Genomic DNA, 21,948 nt, shown 5'->3' on the forward strand with positions numbered 1-21,948 from the left:
CACATTAGGCTGGTATACATACCAACATTAGACTGGTATACATACCAACATTAGACTGGTATACATACCAACATTAGACTGGTATACATAGCCACATTAGGCTGGTATACATAGCCACATTAGGCTGGTATACATACCAACATTAGGCTGGTATACATACCAACATTAGACTGGTATACATACCAACATTAGACTGGTATACATACCAACATTAGACTGGTATACATAGCCACATTAGGCTGGTATACATAGCCACATTAGGCTGGTATACATACCAACATTAGGCTGGTATACATACCAACATTAGACTGGTATACATACCAACATTAGACTGGTATACATACCAACATTAGACTGGTATACATAGCCACATTAGACTGGTATACATACCAACATTAGACTGGTATACATACCAACATTAGACTGGTATACATACCAACAATAGACAGGTATACATAGCCACATTAGACTGGTATACATACCAACATTAGACTGGTATACATACCAACATTAGACTGGTATACATACCAACATTAGACAGGTATACATACCAACATTAGACAGGTATACATAGCCACATTAGACAGGTATACATAGCCACATTAGACAGGTATACATACCAACATTAGACTGGTATACATACCAACATTAGACAGGTATACATAGCCACATTAGACAGGTATACATAGCCACATTAGACAGGTATACATACCAACATTAGACAGGTATACATAGCCACATTAGACAGGTATACATAGCCACATTAGACAGGTATACATACCAACATTAGACTGGTATACATACCAACATTAGACAGGTATACATACCAACATTAGACAGGTATACATAGCCACATTAGACAGGTATACATAGCCACATTAGACAGGTATACATACCAACATTAGACTGGTATACATACCAACATTAGACAGGTATACATACCAACATTAGACAGGTATACATAGCCACATTAGACAGGTATACATAGCCACATTAGACAGGTATACATACCAACATTAGACTGGTATACATAGCCACATTAGACAGGTATACATAGCCACATTAGACTGGTATACATACCAACATTAGACAGGTATACATACCAACATTAGACAGGTATACATAGCCACATTAGACAGGTATACATAGCCACATTAGACAGGTATACATACCAACATTAGACTGGTATACATACCAACATTAGACAGGTATACATACCAACATTAGACTGGTAAAATAATTCCTTGTTGTTTGGATCTTTGTCGTAATCGTAACAATTGAGTTGGCCTATAACATCATTCTCCTGGACCAAAAGTGAAATTGACTCTGTCAAGGTTGCTGGGGAGCATACTGGAGCCTCATTCTGATCAGAAATCCAAATAGACACAACTCGGGCTATTGAAAGTCCTCCTCCATCTGTGAGCTAAACACAAAATTTAAATTTAATTATTTTTTTTTGTTATTTTCAAGAAATAAATAAAGAAAGGAAATAAAACTCACAGCTTTTAGATATTTGCAATGTACTTACTGTGACGTTGAAGAAATAGACATCTTGTTCCGTAGCATTTAGTTTACCCGTAACAAGGAAACAACAATCAAGCAGGAAGCTTATAGGCACTGCAACATCGTCTGGGACATTGATCACTGAAACAGTAGGACATGTAAAACTGACAGTGACCATTGGGTCCTAAGTAAGGAAGGAAGCTAGAAATAAGTTACACAAACAAAATATATGGACAGTTAAACAAACTGAAAGTCTCAAAAGTTAACATTAATTAGCAGACTTTTTGAATTTTTAATTCAATTATCATGACCAGTCAATATCTATGATTAAAATATCAGCATTCTATCTCCAGATGTCTGTCGTATCCAATAGAATCACAAACATACATGATTGTGATTTTCTTTCCCCAGGGTGAAGTATTCTTGTTCACACTTGGTTAGAGATGAGCGGGTTTCCTAATTATATTTGATATTGTATATCATAATTGTAATAGTGTATGTTATAAATGTGATTCTGCATGGCAAATATGATATCACAAACAGTTTGTCCACGATAAGTAAAGTGAGACTCTGTCTCCAAGGTGAGGTATATGATAGTCTGTCTCCAGGGTGAGGTATATGATAGTCTGTCTCCAGGGTGAGGTATATGATAGTCTGTCTCCGGGATGAGGAATCTGAGAGTCAATCTTCACTGTGAGAGTGAGTCAGTCTTCAGGGTGTGTAATGTGAGAGTCAATCACCAGGGTGTGTAATGTGAGAGTCAATCACCAGGGTGTGTAATGTGAGAGTCAATCACCAGGGTGTGTAATGGGAAGGTCAGTCACCAGGGTGGGTAGTATGAGAGTTGGTCTCCAGGATGAGTAATGTAAGAGTCAATCTGCAATGTGAGGTATATGAGATCCAGTCTTCACCATGAGTAGAAAGTCAGTCTTCAGGGTGAGAAATGTGAGAGTCAGTCTCCAGGGTGAGTAGAGTGAGAGTCTGTCTCCAGGGTGAGTAATGTGAGTTGGTCTCCAGGGTGAGTAGAGTGAGAGTCAGTCTCCAGGGTGAGTAGAGTGAGAGTCAGTCTTCAGGGTGAGTAGAGTGAGAGTCAGTCTCCAGTGTGAGTAGAGTGAGAGTCAGTCTCCAGGGTGAGTAGAGTGAGAGTCAGTCTCCAGAGTGAGTAGAGTGAGAGTCAGTCTCCAGAGTGAGTAGAGTGAGAGTCAGTCTCCAGAGTGAGTAGAGTGAGAGTCAGTCTCCAGAGTGAGTAGAGTGAGAGTCAGTCTCCAGAGTGAGTAGAGTGAGAGTCAGTCTCCAGGGTGAGTAGAGTGAGAGTCAGTCTCCAGGGTGAGTAGAGTGAGAGTCAGTCTCCAGGGTGAGTAGAGTGAGAGTCAGTCTCCAGAGTGAGTAGAGTGAGAGTCCGTCTCCAGGGTGAGTAGAGTGACAGTCAGTCTCCAGAGTGAGTAATGTGACAGTCAGTCTCCAGGATGAGTTGATACTGTACATACCATCATAGGAAACTGTGACATCTTTAAACACTGCATCATAATCAGGGTCTCCAGTCTCCAGAATCAATACCGTTGTACCGACAAGGGAGCTTTCTGATACTGTCATGTTGAATAAGGAGTTTAGAAAATAAGGCGGTTCATTCTCATCCTCAACACTGAATGTCCAGGTAACCGTCTGAGTACCGAAACCATTGCTGACTATAACAGACACCTGAAGAATAAATACACATATCCTCAGGTTAATGTTGTTAATACAATGTATATTCAGTCAAAACATTTCCTTTCATGCTTTAATTTGTAATTATATCTAAGCCTATAGTCTGCAGAGAATTTATAGTCAAAACCTTTTTATTTTTTATTATAATCACTTAATCAATTTTTTTATATAAACATGGAACCTGTCAGCCAAACATCATTACTTTGGGACTTTTTCTTATTGAAGAGATATCGTTTAAATGGAAAATTTGGCTCTAGACGAATAGACAGACGGACAGCTGACTGACGCAACACCAGATCATAATCTCACATAGCCCTTCAGGCCAGGTGGGATAAAACAGTTAAGGATATGCAAATCAGATCAAGCTAATGAGGCACTATCATTTCCATGACGCATCAACAAAGGAACATGGCATTAGATGCAAGAACAAGTGGAAACAACATGAATCTTGAATTCTGTTCAAGATTGTAACTATCTCCAAATTATTAAAACCATAAAGTTCTTAATTTTGTGTTAGCGTAATTAAGCAAATGTGCTTACTGAGAAATCCTGGATACGGTTTTTGATGCTAGATGCAGTACAGACATTTAGAGGAAGTATACTGGTACTGCCGCTGGCTCGGCTCTTGATCTCGGCCACATCAAGTCCTGTCCCCTGTGAGGCGATAATGGTGACACTGCCCCCAGTAGGGTCTTCACAGATCACTTCCTGGCCCACACAGGTGCCCTGAGGGTCTTTCTCCTGTAGGATTGCTGTGGTGATGATACGGTCACACACCGGAGGGATGCTGGCTGTAGGCAAGAAGTAAGAAAGTATATACATACAGCTCTGTTTATCAGTAGTGTTCTAGATCTATACAACAAAATTTTGAATTTTTTATCAGTAATCCTTCAGAATTTTTCAAATTTAAAATTAAAATCACAATTTGCTGATATCCAACTAAAATTGCTTGAATATTAGAATAAAACTTGTTTCTGTTGTCATTTTAATAACTTTACAGGGAAAAAAGCCAATCTGAAGATGACCAGTTAGTCTTTAGAAACACCAAACAACATTCATTTAACTTACATAAATTTCAAATTTGGATAAATCATTTTGGGAATGGAAGGGTTAGAAACATTTTACAAATAACAGCCATTTCTGATATTAAGCTGGTAATGAACAGCAGTGGTTGTCGTAATATATACAAATGCCTAAAAATATCCATGAATTACTGAGAAAGTTGTTAAATCTTTTAACTGGGAAAGGGAGGACATAACAATAATAATAAACTTTATTTATTTTACAACAATTGCAAAGCAAGTTTTTCCAACTTATATTAATCACTCTCGTTGGCTCAGATGAAAGCAAGGGGTTTTAGTGTGGGAGGCAACCAGAGTACTCAGGGAAAACCCATGTGGACGGGCAGGTGACCCCATACCTTTTCACATCCATTCCGGGAACGAACACCTGACGACTAGGAAAAGGTGAGTGTGTTACCAATGCGCCACCCAACCACAAGGACATATTCTGGGAAAGATGATCATAACAATGGAGGCTATCAGAGTTGATGATATCAACAGTGGTCACATACTTACTGTCAACCAAAATCGCAATGGCGATGGTCAGATGTCCAACCTGGGTATTGTTGTTGATCATGAACTGGTCATACACTTTAAGGGTCATTGAGTAGGTCGTGGTAGAAGTTCGTGGCAAACTTTGGGTCAGTTCAATCGAGCCATTGTCACGGACAACCAAATCTGCAGGATATCAAGAACATTTTCCTTATAGAAAATTGATTTTGTGCAAAATCGTTGGATCTCACTCTGGTTGATGAGACAAGTAGGGTACAAACTATTTGTGCAAAATATCTGTTGGTCAGCTGTTAAATGTGCAGTAAAGATGATCATTTTCTAGGGTTAAATTTTTGCAGTTTTGTCAAAAATTGAATTAAAATGGATGTCAATTCCACCAAATAGTCATGACCATGGTATTCTTAATCACTTCTTTTTTCATAATGAAAATTTTTGCGTTTTAATCTTATTCTTGAAAATATGAAAAAAAACAGCTGTTGATTAATAAATATTATTGGAATTTTTACGGTATTTAACACATTTATCATAAAAAGATTTTTCCAACAAGTACAGAATTGCATAATTCTGCAGAGATGAATGCAGGGTATTATTAATATGAGACAAATAGACACCTAGAGTTATTACAAACTCCTATAGAGAAATAATGCACAGCTTACAATTCTCAAGGGGTCCACTTAGTACATAAACCAGCTTTTTATTATCAGCCAGGATATCTCCATCCCAGCAGTTGACTGCTCCAATCAAGGTTCCAGGAGATGTTATAAGACTGACAGGGATATTGAGGACAAGAGAGTCACACTGTGGTGGGTCATTCTCGTCCAGGATATCCACCACCACATCCCTCTCATCACTAAGACCTTGGGGATCCTCTACCTACACAAAAAGAAGGATATTTTGTTAATGTATTTGATATCAAGGATACTAACAGGATCTTTCCCTAGCTTGAGTGTAAAACAGAGCTATCTCTACCTGAGGAGGAGATTCATTACTTTTTATCCCGAGGCTTTCCCGTGGATTAGACTGTCAGAAATCTCGAAGGAAGGTAAATATTGCTCTGTCCTACCCTCAAATTAGGGCATTATCCCTTTTTCTAATTCTTACCTCCAACATGTTAGAAATAGATTAATGAGACAAATATATGCTGACAAATATGGAAAAAATCACACATAATCTACATTAAACATGGTACAAAGACAACCGTAGAGATAATGTATTGTCATAATGCATTTAAAAATGATTTGTATAAACAATGATGATAAGATACTGTCTTACTACCATATCTAATTTACATTAAACTGTTGATATCAATCAGTCACATCTCTTACATCTACAATTAACAATTTCTTGTTTAGTACATGTTTGTGTTCTGTGCATGCAGGTTGTCTTATCCAGGCAAGATAGAAATATCTCACCCTCACCAGAAGTGTGAATATTTCTGTGTGAAGGGGTAAAAAACATAAACTTATAAAGTTATATCAAGTTTGTCAACTTGTACAAAATTATGAACTACATGTAAATGTAACACTTCTCTCACGATCACCTATTGATTTAGACTCCTAATCAAAGGGTGTATATTTCATATAAGTATACATATTTTTAAATCCAATTGGGATTCTCACTGTATGTAAGAAATATAAGATATGTGCTTTTTAAGTGTTGAACTACAGTCAATTGGCAATTATGAGCAGTATAAATGCCAACTGCACAAAGGCAAATTTAATAACGCATGTTTTTTTAATAATCAAGAGTTATCTACCTTTACTTTGAATTGGTATGTCGTCCTTATGGAGGCATTGAACACTCTAGAGGTACTGATCATTCCTGTATCACTTGAGATATCAAATCCAATAATGTCGCCCAGATCTGTTTAAATATATAAAATAAGGTCAAAACATTTTTAATAGCGAAAGACCAAAGATACTGGAATAACCCTAAACTGAAAACCAGAAATTTAAAATATTAGAATTTCACTGTTTATATTTTGAAAGCTTCGGTTTGCCTTTTGCATTTTATTTGAGGATCATGGAAGATATATTAGTAGCCAGTTGACTACAAGACTGACCTAGTGAGAAGGTGAGCTGATTGTTGATAGGCAAGATGTCGGCGTCTTGTGCCGTAGTCTGTAAGAAGATGTAACCAATAGGAACTTTCTCGGAGATACTGGCAACATACACTGGACCAACAAAGACAGGACGATCATTTTTCTCTTCCACAATCACATTTACCAGCAGTGATGTCAGGTTAAACTGATTTCTGACCTCAACGTTGACCTAAGAAAGTAAAAAAATAAAATTGTTTTGCTTTGCATGAAAAAAATGAGAGTAAGCATGCATGTCAGTTTTGAAAGATCACCGCACTTTTTTATGCACATGCCTGCCAATAGATGTCACTGATAAATTGTTGGAATATTTCCACCAGTTAGAAAGCTAGGATTTGTAGTAACAGCTAGTTCCAAAGTCTGTGACAATAGGCTGATACTGTAACTGTATTACGTTAAGCCTAAAAATCTAGAAATATATAAATCTGTCCAAGATTGAAATATATTAACATGCAAATAAATCTGACGGCACTTTATTGTTAAACTTAACAATGATCTTAGCATTAAACACTATGTATGAAAACTGCATTTGTTCCACTCTCTGTTTATCCTGGTAACCGTAACCCAAAATTAAAATTTGTCTTTCATTTTTTTAAAAAATGTATTTGCTTATGACAATTTTGAAAAAAAAAAAACCCCGAAAAAACCAAAACATGAAAAAAACCAAAAAAAACCACAGATAAATTAATCAATTGAATCGAGAAAAAAATTCTGTGTCAGGACTTCTACTGAAAATAAAATGACAAAGATAGTAGTCATTAGTCATTTGTGACACATACATGCCAGGAACCAAGCCTGCTGGTCAGCATGACACGTGGACAAAGGGTCAGTGTGGACACTGACACCTCAGGCAGGTCTGGCTGGACAATGAACCACTGAGTGCCATTTCCACCGCTGAGGGTGTAGTAGAGATTTCCAGCCAGTGGATCTGTACAACCAGTATCTATACTGAAACACTGTGATGGGCCAATATTGTCCAATATTGCTGTTTCGATGAAACCCATGGGGCAAATGGGGGCAAAATTTCCTGAAAAGGTAATCATATTGTGAATCAAAATTAAGAAAAAAAAAATCCTTTAATTACACAGTAGAATCTATCATGCATTTCTGTTGTTAACTCTTTAATAACTTAACTTCTTATCAAAAGCTGACCTACAGATCATAATTACCTCCTCTTTGTAACAATTTTCAAGTCATACACATATGAACATGAGATAAAAGTATTACAAAGCAAATACATAAAGGGTAGTTCTACAATTACGAGTAGCAGCTGCCACCCGTATCACATTAAAATTAGCATGCTATGTGCCATTAAACACACTGATTAAATAAGGTAAACAAATACTGCCAAAAAATAATTTGTTACATGACTTCAGTAAAACTATATATTAACGATAGTCTTTAGGGATTTAAAAATATCAATATTCTAGTCTAGATTCATGAAACGTCAGTGTGAAATATTTTGATGAATCATAATTTAGGTTTTCGCTTGCATGTATGCTAAATCGGAGATGATATTCCAACTTAAGAGACTTGTACCAGTAAATATATAGGTACATACTATTGACTGTCATGTTGACTTGTATGGATGTGTTAAGCCCCCCTTGATCTCTAGCCAGGGCAGTGAAGGTGTAGGACTCCACATCTCCTCTCATGTCTTGTAACAGGACTATCTGTCCGTCAGAGTTCACATTCAGTAGAGCTGCAGAAACAAACATACATGGCTTTAAGAAATCTTTATCATCTTCACTGTTTAACAATGATATCACTTCTAAGATTTCTTTTGAGTGTGTTGTGTCTATACATTTTTTTGTAAGAAATTCAAATATCTGAAATTACAAAACATGAAAAATTCCCAGTCAATAAAATAACACTGTATTAATTGTTTTAACTTTAAAGAACTAAAAAAATTTCCCCTCACAAATTACTCCTACATTTATTTCTTTAAGCACAATGTCTGATAATTAACAATCACACTTGTCCTCAACGAACTTAATAAAATAGGCCAAAGGACACTCATTTCGTTGAGTTCCTGTGACAAGAATGTCCTTTCAGCAACCATTGAAACTAATAGTTCCTTAACTTTTTATAGCGGAAACAAGGGCTGTCAGAGACATGTTATGCTCCCTGATTGGGACAAAGTTTAAACAACAAAAAAGGGCAATAACTCCTATATTATGCAACAGAAAGTTATGGTTCTTGTACACTTTGTGTTATGTGCCAGACAAAATTATGATGAATGGACAAACGGACCAAAGGACAAAAAAGTTATAATAACTGAAATCTAATATGAACTTGACTGTATTTTCTCATAATACAACTTAAGGTCAAATTTTAGTTTAACTCTCCCATCTATCTCAATAAGAATGTGGGGATATAGATTATTTCTTAAAACTTTCTATGTTCAAGTGTCATAACTCTAAATGAAAAAAATCTTCATCTATCAAAGAGTAAATGAGCAGAAACCAAATCAAGCAGAATTACATGTAAGGGCAACACTATATGTTTTGGCCGTTTCAAGGATGGAGCATAAACATATACTGTAAAATCATCGTTTGTAGGGCTTTTTAATTTTCCTGAAATTTCAAAAACGAAAATCTTTTTTGGACACCTGATTTTGGTGATACATATCGCTTAATAAATATATATTTACTTATTTCGACACTTTATAGGTAGATTTCAGTTTATCCATCAAAATAAATGAGAATAAATCACTCACAAAAATTAATGATATTACAGTATAGAGGCAAAAATACAACTACTGACATAAAGTATATGAGTTCTTACTGGATATTGAACTTGATTCAAATGGGTCCAAAAGATAAATAAAAGTGCTGTAGTTAGTCTGCATGTCTGTGTCGTAACAACTCAGCTGGGTCACAACCTGATTACTGGTAGCTGTGGCATCCACAACAAAGGAGAATGGAGTAACACATATTGGTGGTTCATTGACATCGGTGATGGAGATAGATACCGAAGCTGTGGACTCGTGTCCGACAAGGTCTGTCACCTAAGAGAAAAAAAAACATATTGTGACAAGTTCTTGTACTACAGAGCACCCTACCTAATATAAACACTGAGTATCTGTAAACCTTACCTAGTGGATATACAGTACATTTCATAATACTGCTTAATATCATGTTCCATTTGTCAGCAGAAAATGTGATAATAAGCAGAATGGGACATTAACAATTGACACTTTTTTTTTCTGATGTCTAAGCCCGGAAATCAACTTTATGATGTGCCAAAATGACTTGTTTCTTATAAAAATCATAAAAAATATGTAAATGATATATATCCTACAATATTTTCTGATGTGAAATCTGAAAACTAAACACAGAATCAGGTGACATTTTCATTATCTACTGTACATGTGCCTTTTCTTAATGAAGGAAATTCACACAAACAGACAAATGATCAATAGGAACAGTGGAATAGAAATGACTGTCAGTATGTGATTACCTTGACCTGGAAAGCATAGGAATTCCGAGCAGTAGCGTTTAGTTTCCCATTCAGTAGCAGCTTGTCACCAAGTACAATAAATGGTAAACCTAAAATGACAGAAAACACCAATGGCATGACATTAAGTTTATAAAACATTCTACTTAACTGTCTTAACTGTCACTTTTCGTGTCAAGAGAACTTTTTTTCTTGGGTTCAGTTTCCTGAAAGTATTACTTGCACAAAAGTCATGTATATATTTATACATCATTCTTATGTTATTATTATTTTTTTTTATTTTAATTCTTTATTTGTTTAAAGAGGATTGCAAACAGCCCTGGGGCTACTAGTTGTTCTCCTCGACATGAAACACATTACATAGTACAATACAAGAAAACATATTCGAAACTGACAAAACTTACTTACATTTACTCACTCCTTTCATTCATTAAATTGATACTCGCACACTCATCCACGCACACAGCACACACCTGCTCGCACACCAGACAGACAGAGAGAGGGAGAGAGAGAGAGAGAGAGAGAGAGAGAGAGAGAGAGAGAGAGAGAGAGAGAGAGAGAGAGAGAGAGAGAGAGAGAGAGAGAGATGATTAGAATCGGTTTGAATTGATTATGAAATCGAAAACTCGATCAAATATAACTTTGTTTGATTGACAGTCTAAAGTTTCACATCCATGTAGTAATATATTTACTAGAACATCAGGTATTAGCTCAACAACAAGAATCGGATTGACATTTGGAGCAATTTCATTACATACCAGACGCAACATCTTAATACGTGATCCGTTATATAAAGGGCAATATAAAAAGAAATGTTTCTCGTCTTCAGGAGAATGTATACACAAGTCACAAAATTTATTATGATTTCTTTTTTAAAATTAATCTGGACCATTTTTTGTATTGTTTTGGTAAGAATTTATGGAGTAAAAATCATGTATTAACAACAATACCCAATAATTTGAAATAGTGCTTGTCTTGACTCATATGCTTACTTTTCACATTCCAGAACAATATCACAAGTTTGTTATAGGTATCGTAAAGTACTAAAACAGTTAAAAGTCAGTGTTGTAGACTGCAGCCAGAGGCCACAATGACCTACCTCTTGCTAAAATATATTACAGTTCTAAGGAAGAACTTTTTTAATGGAAAAAGCAGATGAATTATAGAAAATAAATACATCACAGCTAAGATGCCTTGTGATGGTATGAAAGGGAAGTCATAACTAATGTCTGTATATAAGACAATGCAAACTTACTCTCATTAAGAATACTGTAAGTCAGGATATCATTGATATCAGCATCGGCAGCTCTTAATTGGAACAAGTCTGTACCGTTAGCCGTCATCTCTGAAATCTGCACCACATAATAGATTGTTATAAAAACTGGAGAATTGAAATTTCCTGCCTGAATTTCTATTTCAAAACTGGATGTTGTAGTTCCAAAACTATTCGAGACTTCTCCATGCACCTGTTAAAAAAAGAGAAACCAAAATGAATATCAAACATATTGTACAATACCAGTTAAAGAGACTTAGTCGCAAAGAAAGTATTTTCTGTCAAATTAAAAAAAGAGGAAACGAAAAAAATTTAAGAACAAAATCTAAAACTCGTTAGCTTTGATTAGTTTGTCAATTCTATAAAATTTCTTACCTGGTGCATGCCAAGCTGATTTTGCAGGGCCAAACTTGTATGAACACATATGGAGACATTGACCAGATAATAACTGTCGGTCTGACTCACAGTCAGGCAGTCTAGTTCTAAGTAGTTCACTAAGGTATCATTTGATGATATTGCACAATTCACAGGGTTCGCAAACAATGGCGACCTACACTGGTAGAGGTCAAAACAACTGTTTACTGGAATTTCTTCCGAAATCATCAGGACTAGATTTGGAGAAGGGATACACTCTGGCTCAAAATCACCTGAAAAAATATTCGAAATGGGAAAAAAAATATATATAAAGATTTATATGGATTCTCCCATTTTGTGGGAAGCTAGTTCATTTATCACTTTTAAGAGAGCTTAAGTCACACATTGTTATCTCAAACTTTTTTGACTTGAAGATCCTGTGTAATTCAAGGCATTTTGTTGGTTCTGTCCAAACTTTACACTAAACAAGCAATCTTTTCCCTTGGGTCCCACCAACTTCGAGATAACTGGGTTCAATTGTATGTAATAAATGTTTTTAAGGAAAAAAAGAAGTGTTAAAGAAGTGAAATATAATGTGATATGCTCCAGTTAGATTTTAATGATATGTACATATGAACATTGAATGATATCTTCCTATGATGGAGCCACAGTAAGAAAGATAAGGATCCATATCATGTGAAAAAAAATCAAAATCAATTAGGTTTTTAGTTCCTAACTAGAAAGCAAGTCATCTTACCAATGCTGACACTAACATCCACGATAACACTAGGGAACGGAGACTGTTGGACCATCACTTGTACAATGAAGGTACCAGATGAGGATATTCCTTGGTTAACTAAAAACAAGTCTCCTTGGGAGTTCACAGCCAGCAAACCTGTAAAGTAAATCATTAATATCCACAATAACTGGGAACTGATGCTATATTTTTATATTTAATTTACAGAAAGACAAAATGAATCACCAGAGCACTAGGGTTCTGTCTTACTAGTATCTTCATATACAAATACAGTGTAAAAGTGAAAATGATCCATTTTAGCAAAAGTTCCTTTTTCATTTTAATCACTGTGTAAGTGAAATCAATCAATTTTAGCAAAAATTCTTTTTTTTTATGTACAGTGTACAAGTAGAATCAATCAATTTTTTTTTAAAAAGTTCCAGTCTAGAAATCTTTTTCCGTTTACTTAACATGGTCAATATCTTCACATATTTCTCATGAAAGAGAATTCTGATAACCCAGGTAAAACTTTCAGCTGAATTAAGTGGTGTAATAGAGAGAAATCATTCTATAAATAACAAAGAAAATATGTTATAGAAGATAATTGTCATAACAGAAAGAATAAAAGAATAAACTTTTCTCAAAGATCTTTTATTGGAATAGTATCCAAATGTCTAGATTTGGGCAAAATATTAATGAAACTACATAGATTTCCTGAATAACAATAAAATTCAATTAAAAGGATATTTTACTTGAACGTAATTCAGATATTGAAAATTTTCAGAAAGTGGATTTATTTCGTACACCACAACGTCTTAATCAGTTACGCAAGCTCCACAGAATTCCACAAAGTAACAACTTCACAATTATTGTACATAAATTCTTTGAACAACTGGTCTTATTCTCCTATCCTGTTTTCTGGAGTCTATGTGAAAATCTACCTTTTGTTTATATTTCCCCTAGTTTTAATTAAAATAAGTTTGGGTTATTGTAGACATGTTTGTATATTTTGTTGTTTTTTTTTTACCTTGTGATGAATCAACAGTAAATGTGAGGGTACCGTCGGATACACCTGAACATTGGATGGTCCCAAGAATGGTCTGTCCATTTGGTAAGGCCCCTAAACTGAGGTACAGAGGTGGGGCTGTACATACCAAAGAACCGTTGAGGACAATAAGATGTACTACACCTTCATCAGACAAAGGAGGGATTCCTCCATCTGTTACCTGTAACATATTTACAGACTGATAAACTTCAAAACTTAGAAAAAACCAAAAGACAAAGAATCCTTAATTTAAGCTATCACTTACACTACACCGCTGTCAGTTGTATTAATTCTTAATATCATTGTTCTCTGTCTCATTTCATATTTTGTCAATGTCAATTTGACAATGGAAAACATCATGTCACCACAGAATTTTCAAGCCTCTAAAGATCAGTTATATAGATCTAGATCTACACCTATTTATATACCTCAGAGAGATGAAAAGATTAAAGTTTTAAAAAAAAAACAAATTTTTGACATTAAGGAGTTTCTAATATTCAGGGTTTTCCATAATTTTGTTAGTAGTAGGCTGTGTAGTGAAAGTAGGAGGCTGGCCTGCCATGTACGTGTAGTCGTGTACGGAGCATTATTACGGAACTGGATTGGTAGGCGGCCAAATGATCAAAGTAGCCGGTCAAATTGGCCGGCGACCGGTTCTTACGGAAAACCCTGCAATATTAGGTTAGAATATTAAAACATTTCCTCTTAAACAGGAAAGGTTGACAATGGTTGTAATATCGTTTAAATGTACCTATACATAATGTCATGGAACGTGAAGAAAATAGCATCAGTGTTCCAGATAATGTAATTTATCCGCCAAAATTGACGGGACATGCATTGATAGTCGAATCAATGCATACCAATTATGCAGGCATGTTTTCATTTAGCCATCAATTTAAATAACATGTGTAGGCGATCTTGACCTTCCACAAGTCAACAAAACGTAGTCCCATTTCATGCTGAAATCACGTATACTCAAATAGCATGAAGGAAATCATATTTAATCCCAAAGGTTGGAAAAGTTAGGGTACTTTACTAATTTTTTGAAAACCTATCTAGAGCACTGTATGAACAACATACCTGGAACTCCCTACTGTCAAAGTCTCTATGCATACTGATAAATAGTAATCAATATTATCTTTTTTTCAGAAAACAGTTCGTCTAGTGAACATGATCACTTTTATGGAATTGAAAATATCTCATTGTGTATGTCTCTAAATATGATTTAAATTTCATTTTAACAAAATGAATAGAAGAACCTATACCGTTATGTTGATTTCCACCATCTGATATCTGTTAACTGGCACGAGTACATCTGCAACCAGACTGAGGATTCCTGTTGCTGTTTCAACACCAATGAAATTTCCCCAAGGAGCAGGTGTAATGCCTATGGAAGAAGAATGATTTGAGTTGAACTACATACATAATATGCATAACAGTATGTACATATATTTGATGTTATCTTAACTGAAAATTCAGAAACCCTCAATTAAAGAAAAAATAAACAAAGGAAAAAAATAGAGAAAATATTAAACATGACTCTTATTGCATCTTGATCTGTTGTCCAATAAATTACGTACAAAATGCAGTTATTTGTTATACACTAAGCATGTATTGATCAGTAAATCTAAATGCAGGTAGATTTTGTTTCTGTTTCTATATAGTGAGGGAGATATTGTTTTCAAAATATGGTTGAATCGCGAGAGAATTGTCAAAGTATGATTGAATCAAGTTCCAAAGAAAAAGCACGAGTACTGAAAAAATATCTGTGTCCTAGCTAGATAGTTCATTTGACAATCTATTAATCTATATAACGGTCTGGAGTCAATCGATATAACCACTTCAGATCTATAAGATATGAAAGATATACGCCATCTGTGCCTGCATTCATGTATTGTGAGAAGAATTTGCATTGTAATTTCACATGCAGACAGATTTACATATGTAAAGGTCTGGTGTGTCGGTATGTATGTGTGTTGATTTTCATGTATTTTATACAGCCTTGTCGATATAATTACATGTATTTAACTTAAAAGACCAGTACTTTTTTTACTGTCAGGTCAACCTGCTCAAAATTCAATCCGAAAATCGTGAGAAATATGAGAGAGACAAGTGCTCAATTTTGGATTTTAGTGAACAAACAAACAAACAGATGAAACGACTTTCCACATGTAGATGGTTATTTTGCAGTTAACCATTAATCAATATAACATGTTAACATATGTAACACGAGCGTACCATGGCATTTTTTGAGTTGTGGCTTCCCGCTTAAAAACAAATCTCGCTTGTAATTCTACATGTACTTCCGGAAGCTCCACTCGGCACATCTCGGCGGATTCCCTTCCTTCATCGCTGCAGATACGGGATTGACCGAAAATTGCCGATTGCTAGGACTCTAATCGGAAAACTGCTTTGGCCTTTCCGTTGAGATGACGGAAAGTCCAATGCGTGCTTTTCAACTGATGATTTAAATCTATATGTCTTACGGATATCTTTTCTGGCTTATCATTATTGGTATTTCCTTAAGACATTAACCTTTTTGTATGAAGCTGATCGCCGATGAAAACGTCCATTGAATCAAAGTGAACACTTGAAGTTCCGCAAGACAACTTGGAATAAGCATATACCTTGTAGCCCGTCAAAATATTGCTTATGGTTTGTTTGATATATTTTATTTGAACAACTTCTTAAAGAAAGCTGTTAGCACACGGGTTCTGGTATTTGACCAATAGATACTTGTACGTGATTGTGTGTTATAGTTCCGTGATGTTAGTGACCATTTGAAACCTCATAATAAAAACTTCCAACAACTTTATATGTCGGAAGATTGATAAGATTAAGGTCGATAACACATAAGTATATATATAACGCAAACAATCAGTGCTAAGCTTGTCGAACTTCTTGTGTCTATATCAAAGATTTTTAATGGTCGCATAAATTACAATGTAAATATTAATTTGGACTGTAATCGGTAAAAAAAATAAGTTGGTTCTTAAATTTCGCTATAGCTACCTTAGACAAAGTGCTAAAAAAATTTCTTGTGAAAATCACCTGAACATTTTTCAAAGTCACAGGGTCAACATGCGTTAAAATCTTTCATTTTGTGAAGATTCGGCTTATTATGGGTGCTGATAATTGGATATCCCTAGATGTTTTATAATAAAGGGTAAAGTTTGAAATTTGAGAACTGTCAGATGTCAAAGGTTAACTTGCCTTCGATTTGTACACAACAGAACATCTTCAGAAATTCTGCACTACATGAGATATCGACAGGATCTGTCTCCAGAACAGATCAAACATTCACATTACTTGTACAGTATCTTGAGAACTTAATTGTATTTTGAAACTGTTTAACATAGTTAAATGATTGACTCACTTATATATATGGAAATGAGTCACGGATATCCACGAATAGATTTTTTTACACTTTGGCACGCCATTTGTCAGGACTGTGTAAACATTACGGAATACATGACAGGCTCTATCGTTGGTGTGCTATCTTTGTAACAAACGAAGGAAATATGCCGACCTCATAATTTAATTTGCATGACTATTCATGTACTTTTGGTTTTGCCATGAAATATGTTTCAAGACTGCGGGACGCCTAGAATTCCAAAGACAGAAATTTGTACAACGTGAAAAATGATATTGTGAAATTTGTTCTTATATTCCTAAATATTCATGCCCTCAAAATGGGCTCTCCGAATATGATTATAGTGCAAATTGTAACACATGCTTTATTGAATAAATCCTCGTGTGATATCTGATCTCTAACAAGGAGAGGGAAAAGAAGGGAACAGAGATGGATTAGGTGCCTGACGAAATTGTACGTTTGTCATTTTGAGAACATGACATTAACTGCATAGTTTACGTTTATTGGTCGATGCAAAAGACTCTTATCGTTGCGGAACAAATGATCATATATCCACCATGATCATTTTCTACAAGATTTTCCCTAGAAATCATTCTTATTTGTATTTTTCAGTATTTTTATCAATTTTAAAGGCTTAATTTTAATTTTGATAATGTTTTCGTTTTGATAGTTTCTTGTCGTTTTCACGAGGAAACAAATCTTTGCGATGACTTACTTTTGATGGAAAACTCAATGTTCGGGTAGACAAAGTTGTCAGTGTAGTTGAGGTCTAGTAAAGTCAAGCCTTGTCTGAGGTCAGAGACATCAACTGTGACAGAGTACGGTTTTCCAGATAATACTGGGGGCGAGTTGAACACCACGCAGTGGTCGTGACTAGCATTTCGCCAGGGTCGATACAACAGGTCGTCTGCCTCTGTTGCCCAAAGACGAAACTAAAAGACAAACGAGTACAGAAGGCATTAAGACTGAATTTACTTTTTTACATCAAGAAAAGAACGAAATAAAGTTAAACAACATTGAAAAAAAAAAAAAAAAAAAAAAACACTTAAAATTCTGAATGAATTATAAATTTGGTTACAACGTAAAAGATAAAATCAAATGCAGTTTACTGAAATGTTTGAACAGTGTTAAGCCCATTTCGTGCCAAAACTACCGCATGTAAAAACTGTTTGTGAGAACTAAGGTACATTCATAGCCTATATAATTGACACACTGATGTCCACATGCAGCTAAATTGAACATGCTCTTTCCTAAGAGTCACTTCACTCGTATGAATTGAAATTTTAATATTAATGGCAATTACTGAAAAAGATACCATATCAACACTTCATAAACCATACGACACATGTTGTCGGGTAACCATTTTTATAAGTAGTGTAGTAGTGATAGACATTCAAAGTAAAGACACACTGTAGTAATACTTAATTATCAACACATATGATATACATGTAGCTTTTGTTGTGTTCTAGGAGCAGAATATTGAAATTTGATGCCTTAAATGCCATGAAAAGTTTAATAGATGAAACAATATTTCCGGGGCCGAACATTGATGTCTTTTTTCAAAGCCAACTATCTATAGTAACTCGGAGTTTAGAAATAACTTTTTTTTCTATGGCGTGGAAAGGTATGTGGTGCTAAGTTTGAGAATCACTCGTAAGGTCATCAGCTCAAATAATATGTTCCAGCACTTACACATTGAGTTCTTCCCTGTACCATAGACGGGTCAGCATACAGACAGAAAGTGTCCCCGATGGCGTGGTAGGTGATGTTGAAGGGTCCAGGGTTGGAGTCCTCAATGGAATACACTAGCGGGTCGTCCGCATCGAAACAAACATCTGATTGGCTGGTAGTATTGGCGGGGAAACATGTGATGGGTCCCGCCCCCTGTGTTGAAAGGTCGTGAAATGTTTGTGTGGTAGAGGCAGAACATTGGACATGAGAGTCGCCTGAATAAAAAAAACAACAATAATATAAAACACGATATCCTCTAGGAGGAACAGATTGACGAAATGGCTACAAACTTTCTTCTGGTGATTTTTATTGGTGACAGAATTACCACTAGCCGGCTTTTCTCCAGAATCACTTTACAATGGACTTCAGGTCTTTTGATAAATTTGAAGAGATTTCTGAGAAGTAGTAGAAGAAAAGCGTTTCTTAGTCGCATAGGATTATTTGAAGTTATATGGTTATACATCAATTATCTACACAGATTTTCGATCTGATCCGGTTTTCGTTATTAGTACATTTCATCAGGTACTCATAGTAATAATAAAATTTTATTTAATATAGTCAAACAACTTTATCTCCACGGATCCATAAATATGCTGATTCTATTTGTTGGCATTGATTTTTTTTCTTTGGTGAGTGTGGGATACTGTCTAATTAATTATTAACGATCTCCTTGTAGAAAGAAGAAACATTCATAATTTTCCGATATGTTTTGTTTTGTTATTTTCATGTCCCCGGATCAAAAGATTGGGGCATATTTTTGTGCTGTCTGTTTTTCTGTTGTCAATCCATAATTATTGCACCGTAAGAGGTATGTATTCCACATTTGGAACAAGTGTTCCGGTGGTATCAAAATGTTTTAACTTGACCATGACCTTTGACCTACATTTTGAAATTTTGTAAGATTGGCCCTAACCATTGCATCATAAGATATTACACTTTCAATCATTACACACCTTACATAATACAGTTTAAATATCATACTTCAAAATTTTGTTGCAACCGAGGGCGTAGTGTTTCATAAACTCATCTTGTATGGCTATTAAACTCAGCTGGTTCTCAACAAATGTGAGATGCATTTTAAGATTAGTTAATTACCTTGTTATGGTGTATCAAATTCCAATTTTACATTGAAACGTGTTATTCACCCGTGTGACTTTTGTACAATCGTTGACAAGTTCTTGCAAAAATGCCATAGTTGTGTAGACATTTGTCATTCTGTCCTTCGTTTCACGCTATCTTGACAGCCGATAGGATGACATTTGTAGGATATCGACAACAACGCATTAGTTTATCTATTTGTCGCTTTTTCAATTAAGTAGAAAATTTAAAAAAAAATGGCTAAAGTTAAATTTGAAAGCCAAAATATGTATTTTGATATAACAAGTTTAACACATGGCTTAAATGAACAGTTTCATTGATAGGACGAAAAACCTATTGGAAATATGTTGTCAAATAAAAAAACAAAAAGGAAAAAGCGACGGAAGCTTAAAAGAAAAGCATGTGACGAGTTCTTGTCAACTCTCCTTCACTTCGCTCACGTTTGTGTGGAAAGTTTTAGGACTGTCGTTCTGCTGAGAACGAGAGCAATTTTAACTTAATTTATTTCCTATTTTGGTACTCGTATACTAAACAAGTTATTGGACTGATTTCTTATTATACATTCTTTTCTGTTCATTGAAATGTATATCATCGTATTATACGGCACCAAATGTGTAACCTATGAACATTTTCATAAGCGCATCGTTTGTGAACACCACGTGGAAACCCCCCCCACTCCCCCCCCCCCCCCCCAAAAAAAAAAAAAAAAAAAATCTCTTTTAATTTGACTAGGATAATTCTGGATAAAGAAAGCACTTTCTTTTCACGTACATTGATACAAGATGTCCTTGTGTAAAATATGTTATTTTTGTACTCACTCTGCTGACACAGGACGCCTCTGGAGTCCCCCGGACACACACAGTATGGTCCTTGGGGAGTGTCAACACACCCAACACTAGTACCACAAGTAACGGGCTGGCAGGCGGCCGGACTCTCACAGTACACTCCTTCAACAAAATGGGTACATCGACGTAAAAACGACTGTTAGGCATTGTAACAAGAATCAAACAAGTTAATGATCACAAATTGGTGGTTGTCGACATATATCTGTGGAGTTTTACAACATTTCATTGTGAATTTATGAGCTGTGTATAGAGTTATGCAAAAGGTGAAAGGTCAGAAAATTGATATAAGTAATACAAAAGATGTAAATGTTTAATTCATAACGAATATTGCAAACGTACTTCAAAATGTATTTAGACTCAAACCTGATCTGAAGATAGTGTTTTGAAAATATTTCGAACCGTAACTGTTAATATAGTGAAACACAATAAAGTGGATGGGGTGATGGTTTCCAAATTTGATACTCCTAAAAACACTATTGGGTAGGCAACAAGTAAAGCTTTACCTGTGTACAGATCCGGGCAAAAGCACTGAATCCCTCCATTCCCTTCAGCACAACTGCCGCCGTTGAGACAGGAAAACGCAGTGCACGTGGTCGGTACAGTGGGCGACGTCCATGGCGACGTTGTGGAACCACGTGTTAGCGTTGTACTTCTGGATGTACTGTCCGCCATTGCTGTGGACAATGACGAAGACCATCCAGTAGGAGCACTTATTGGTGTTTCCAATTCACCATCCGCCTGTGTTGCAAGTGAAGGCTGAGCTGCCTCCTGTAATTGTATGAATGCTGGTACCTTGACATCATCATAATCCTCCTCGTCCGAATCCTCACTGTCCTCCGTATTCATATTGGCGCCAACATATTTTGGGCCACAAAGAAGGTGAATGAAGACGATCAGGAGTAAGGCAATTTTACAAGGGGGCTTCATCAGGACCTGGTCGTCTCGTGTCTCATGTCTGCTAAACAAATGTTCGTTCTACTTCAAATTCGTGTCACATCTGTAAAACAAGAAACTATATACCAGTAATGATACACTATAATGATAGCCCAGGAGAAGAAAAGTTACACATGTTTATGAATGTTATTATGGAATTCAGATTAAATTATCCCTATCACCATAAATCATGTGTTGCACTACATTAGCAAATTAGCAGCA

At 35.6% G+C, this 21,948-nt stretch overlaps 1 protein-coding gene across 1 annotated transcript in view; it reads right to left on the reverse strand.

Moving 5' to 3' along the window:
• LOC132559617 (protocadherin Fat 3-like) overlaps positions 1-21,639 on the reverse strand; it is a 29,882-nt gene extending 8,243 nt beyond the window's left edge. Inside the window, 20 exon segments of the mRNA XM_060224250.1 lie at positions 1,219-1,423; positions 1,529-1,644; positions 2,991-3,201; positions 3,748-3,998; positions 4,785-4,946; positions 5,438-5,654; positions 6,538-6,644; positions 6,844-7,051; positions 7,659-7,906; positions 8,441-8,581; positions 9,667-9,889; positions 10,342-10,430; positions 11,594-11,804; positions 11,987-12,258; positions 12,723-12,860; positions 13,729-13,927; positions 15,012-15,133; positions 17,835-18,051; positions 18,812-19,065; positions 21,297-21,639. Coding sequence (XP_060080233.1) covers positions 1,219-1,423; positions 1,529-1,644; positions 2,991-3,201; positions 3,748-3,998; positions 4,785-4,946; positions 5,438-5,654; positions 6,538-6,644; positions 6,844-7,051; positions 7,659-7,906; positions 8,441-8,581; positions 9,667-9,889; positions 10,342-10,430; positions 11,594-11,804; positions 11,987-12,258; positions 12,723-12,860; positions 13,729-13,927; positions 15,012-15,133; positions 17,835-18,051; positions 18,812-19,065; positions 21,297-21,639 — 3,934 coding nt within the window.
• Between the last annotated feature and the right edge of the window lie 309 nt (positions 21,640-21,948).

This window comes from Ylistrum balloti, unplaced genomic scaffold (genome assembly GCF_031769215.1).
Source record: "Ylistrum balloti isolate Yb309-2 unplaced genomic scaffold, AGI_CSIRO_Ybal_v1 Utg370946, whole genome shotgun sequence".
NCBI classification, from domain to species: Eukaryota; Metazoa; Mollusca; class Bivalvia; order Pectinida; family Pectinidae; genus Ylistrum; species Ylistrum balloti.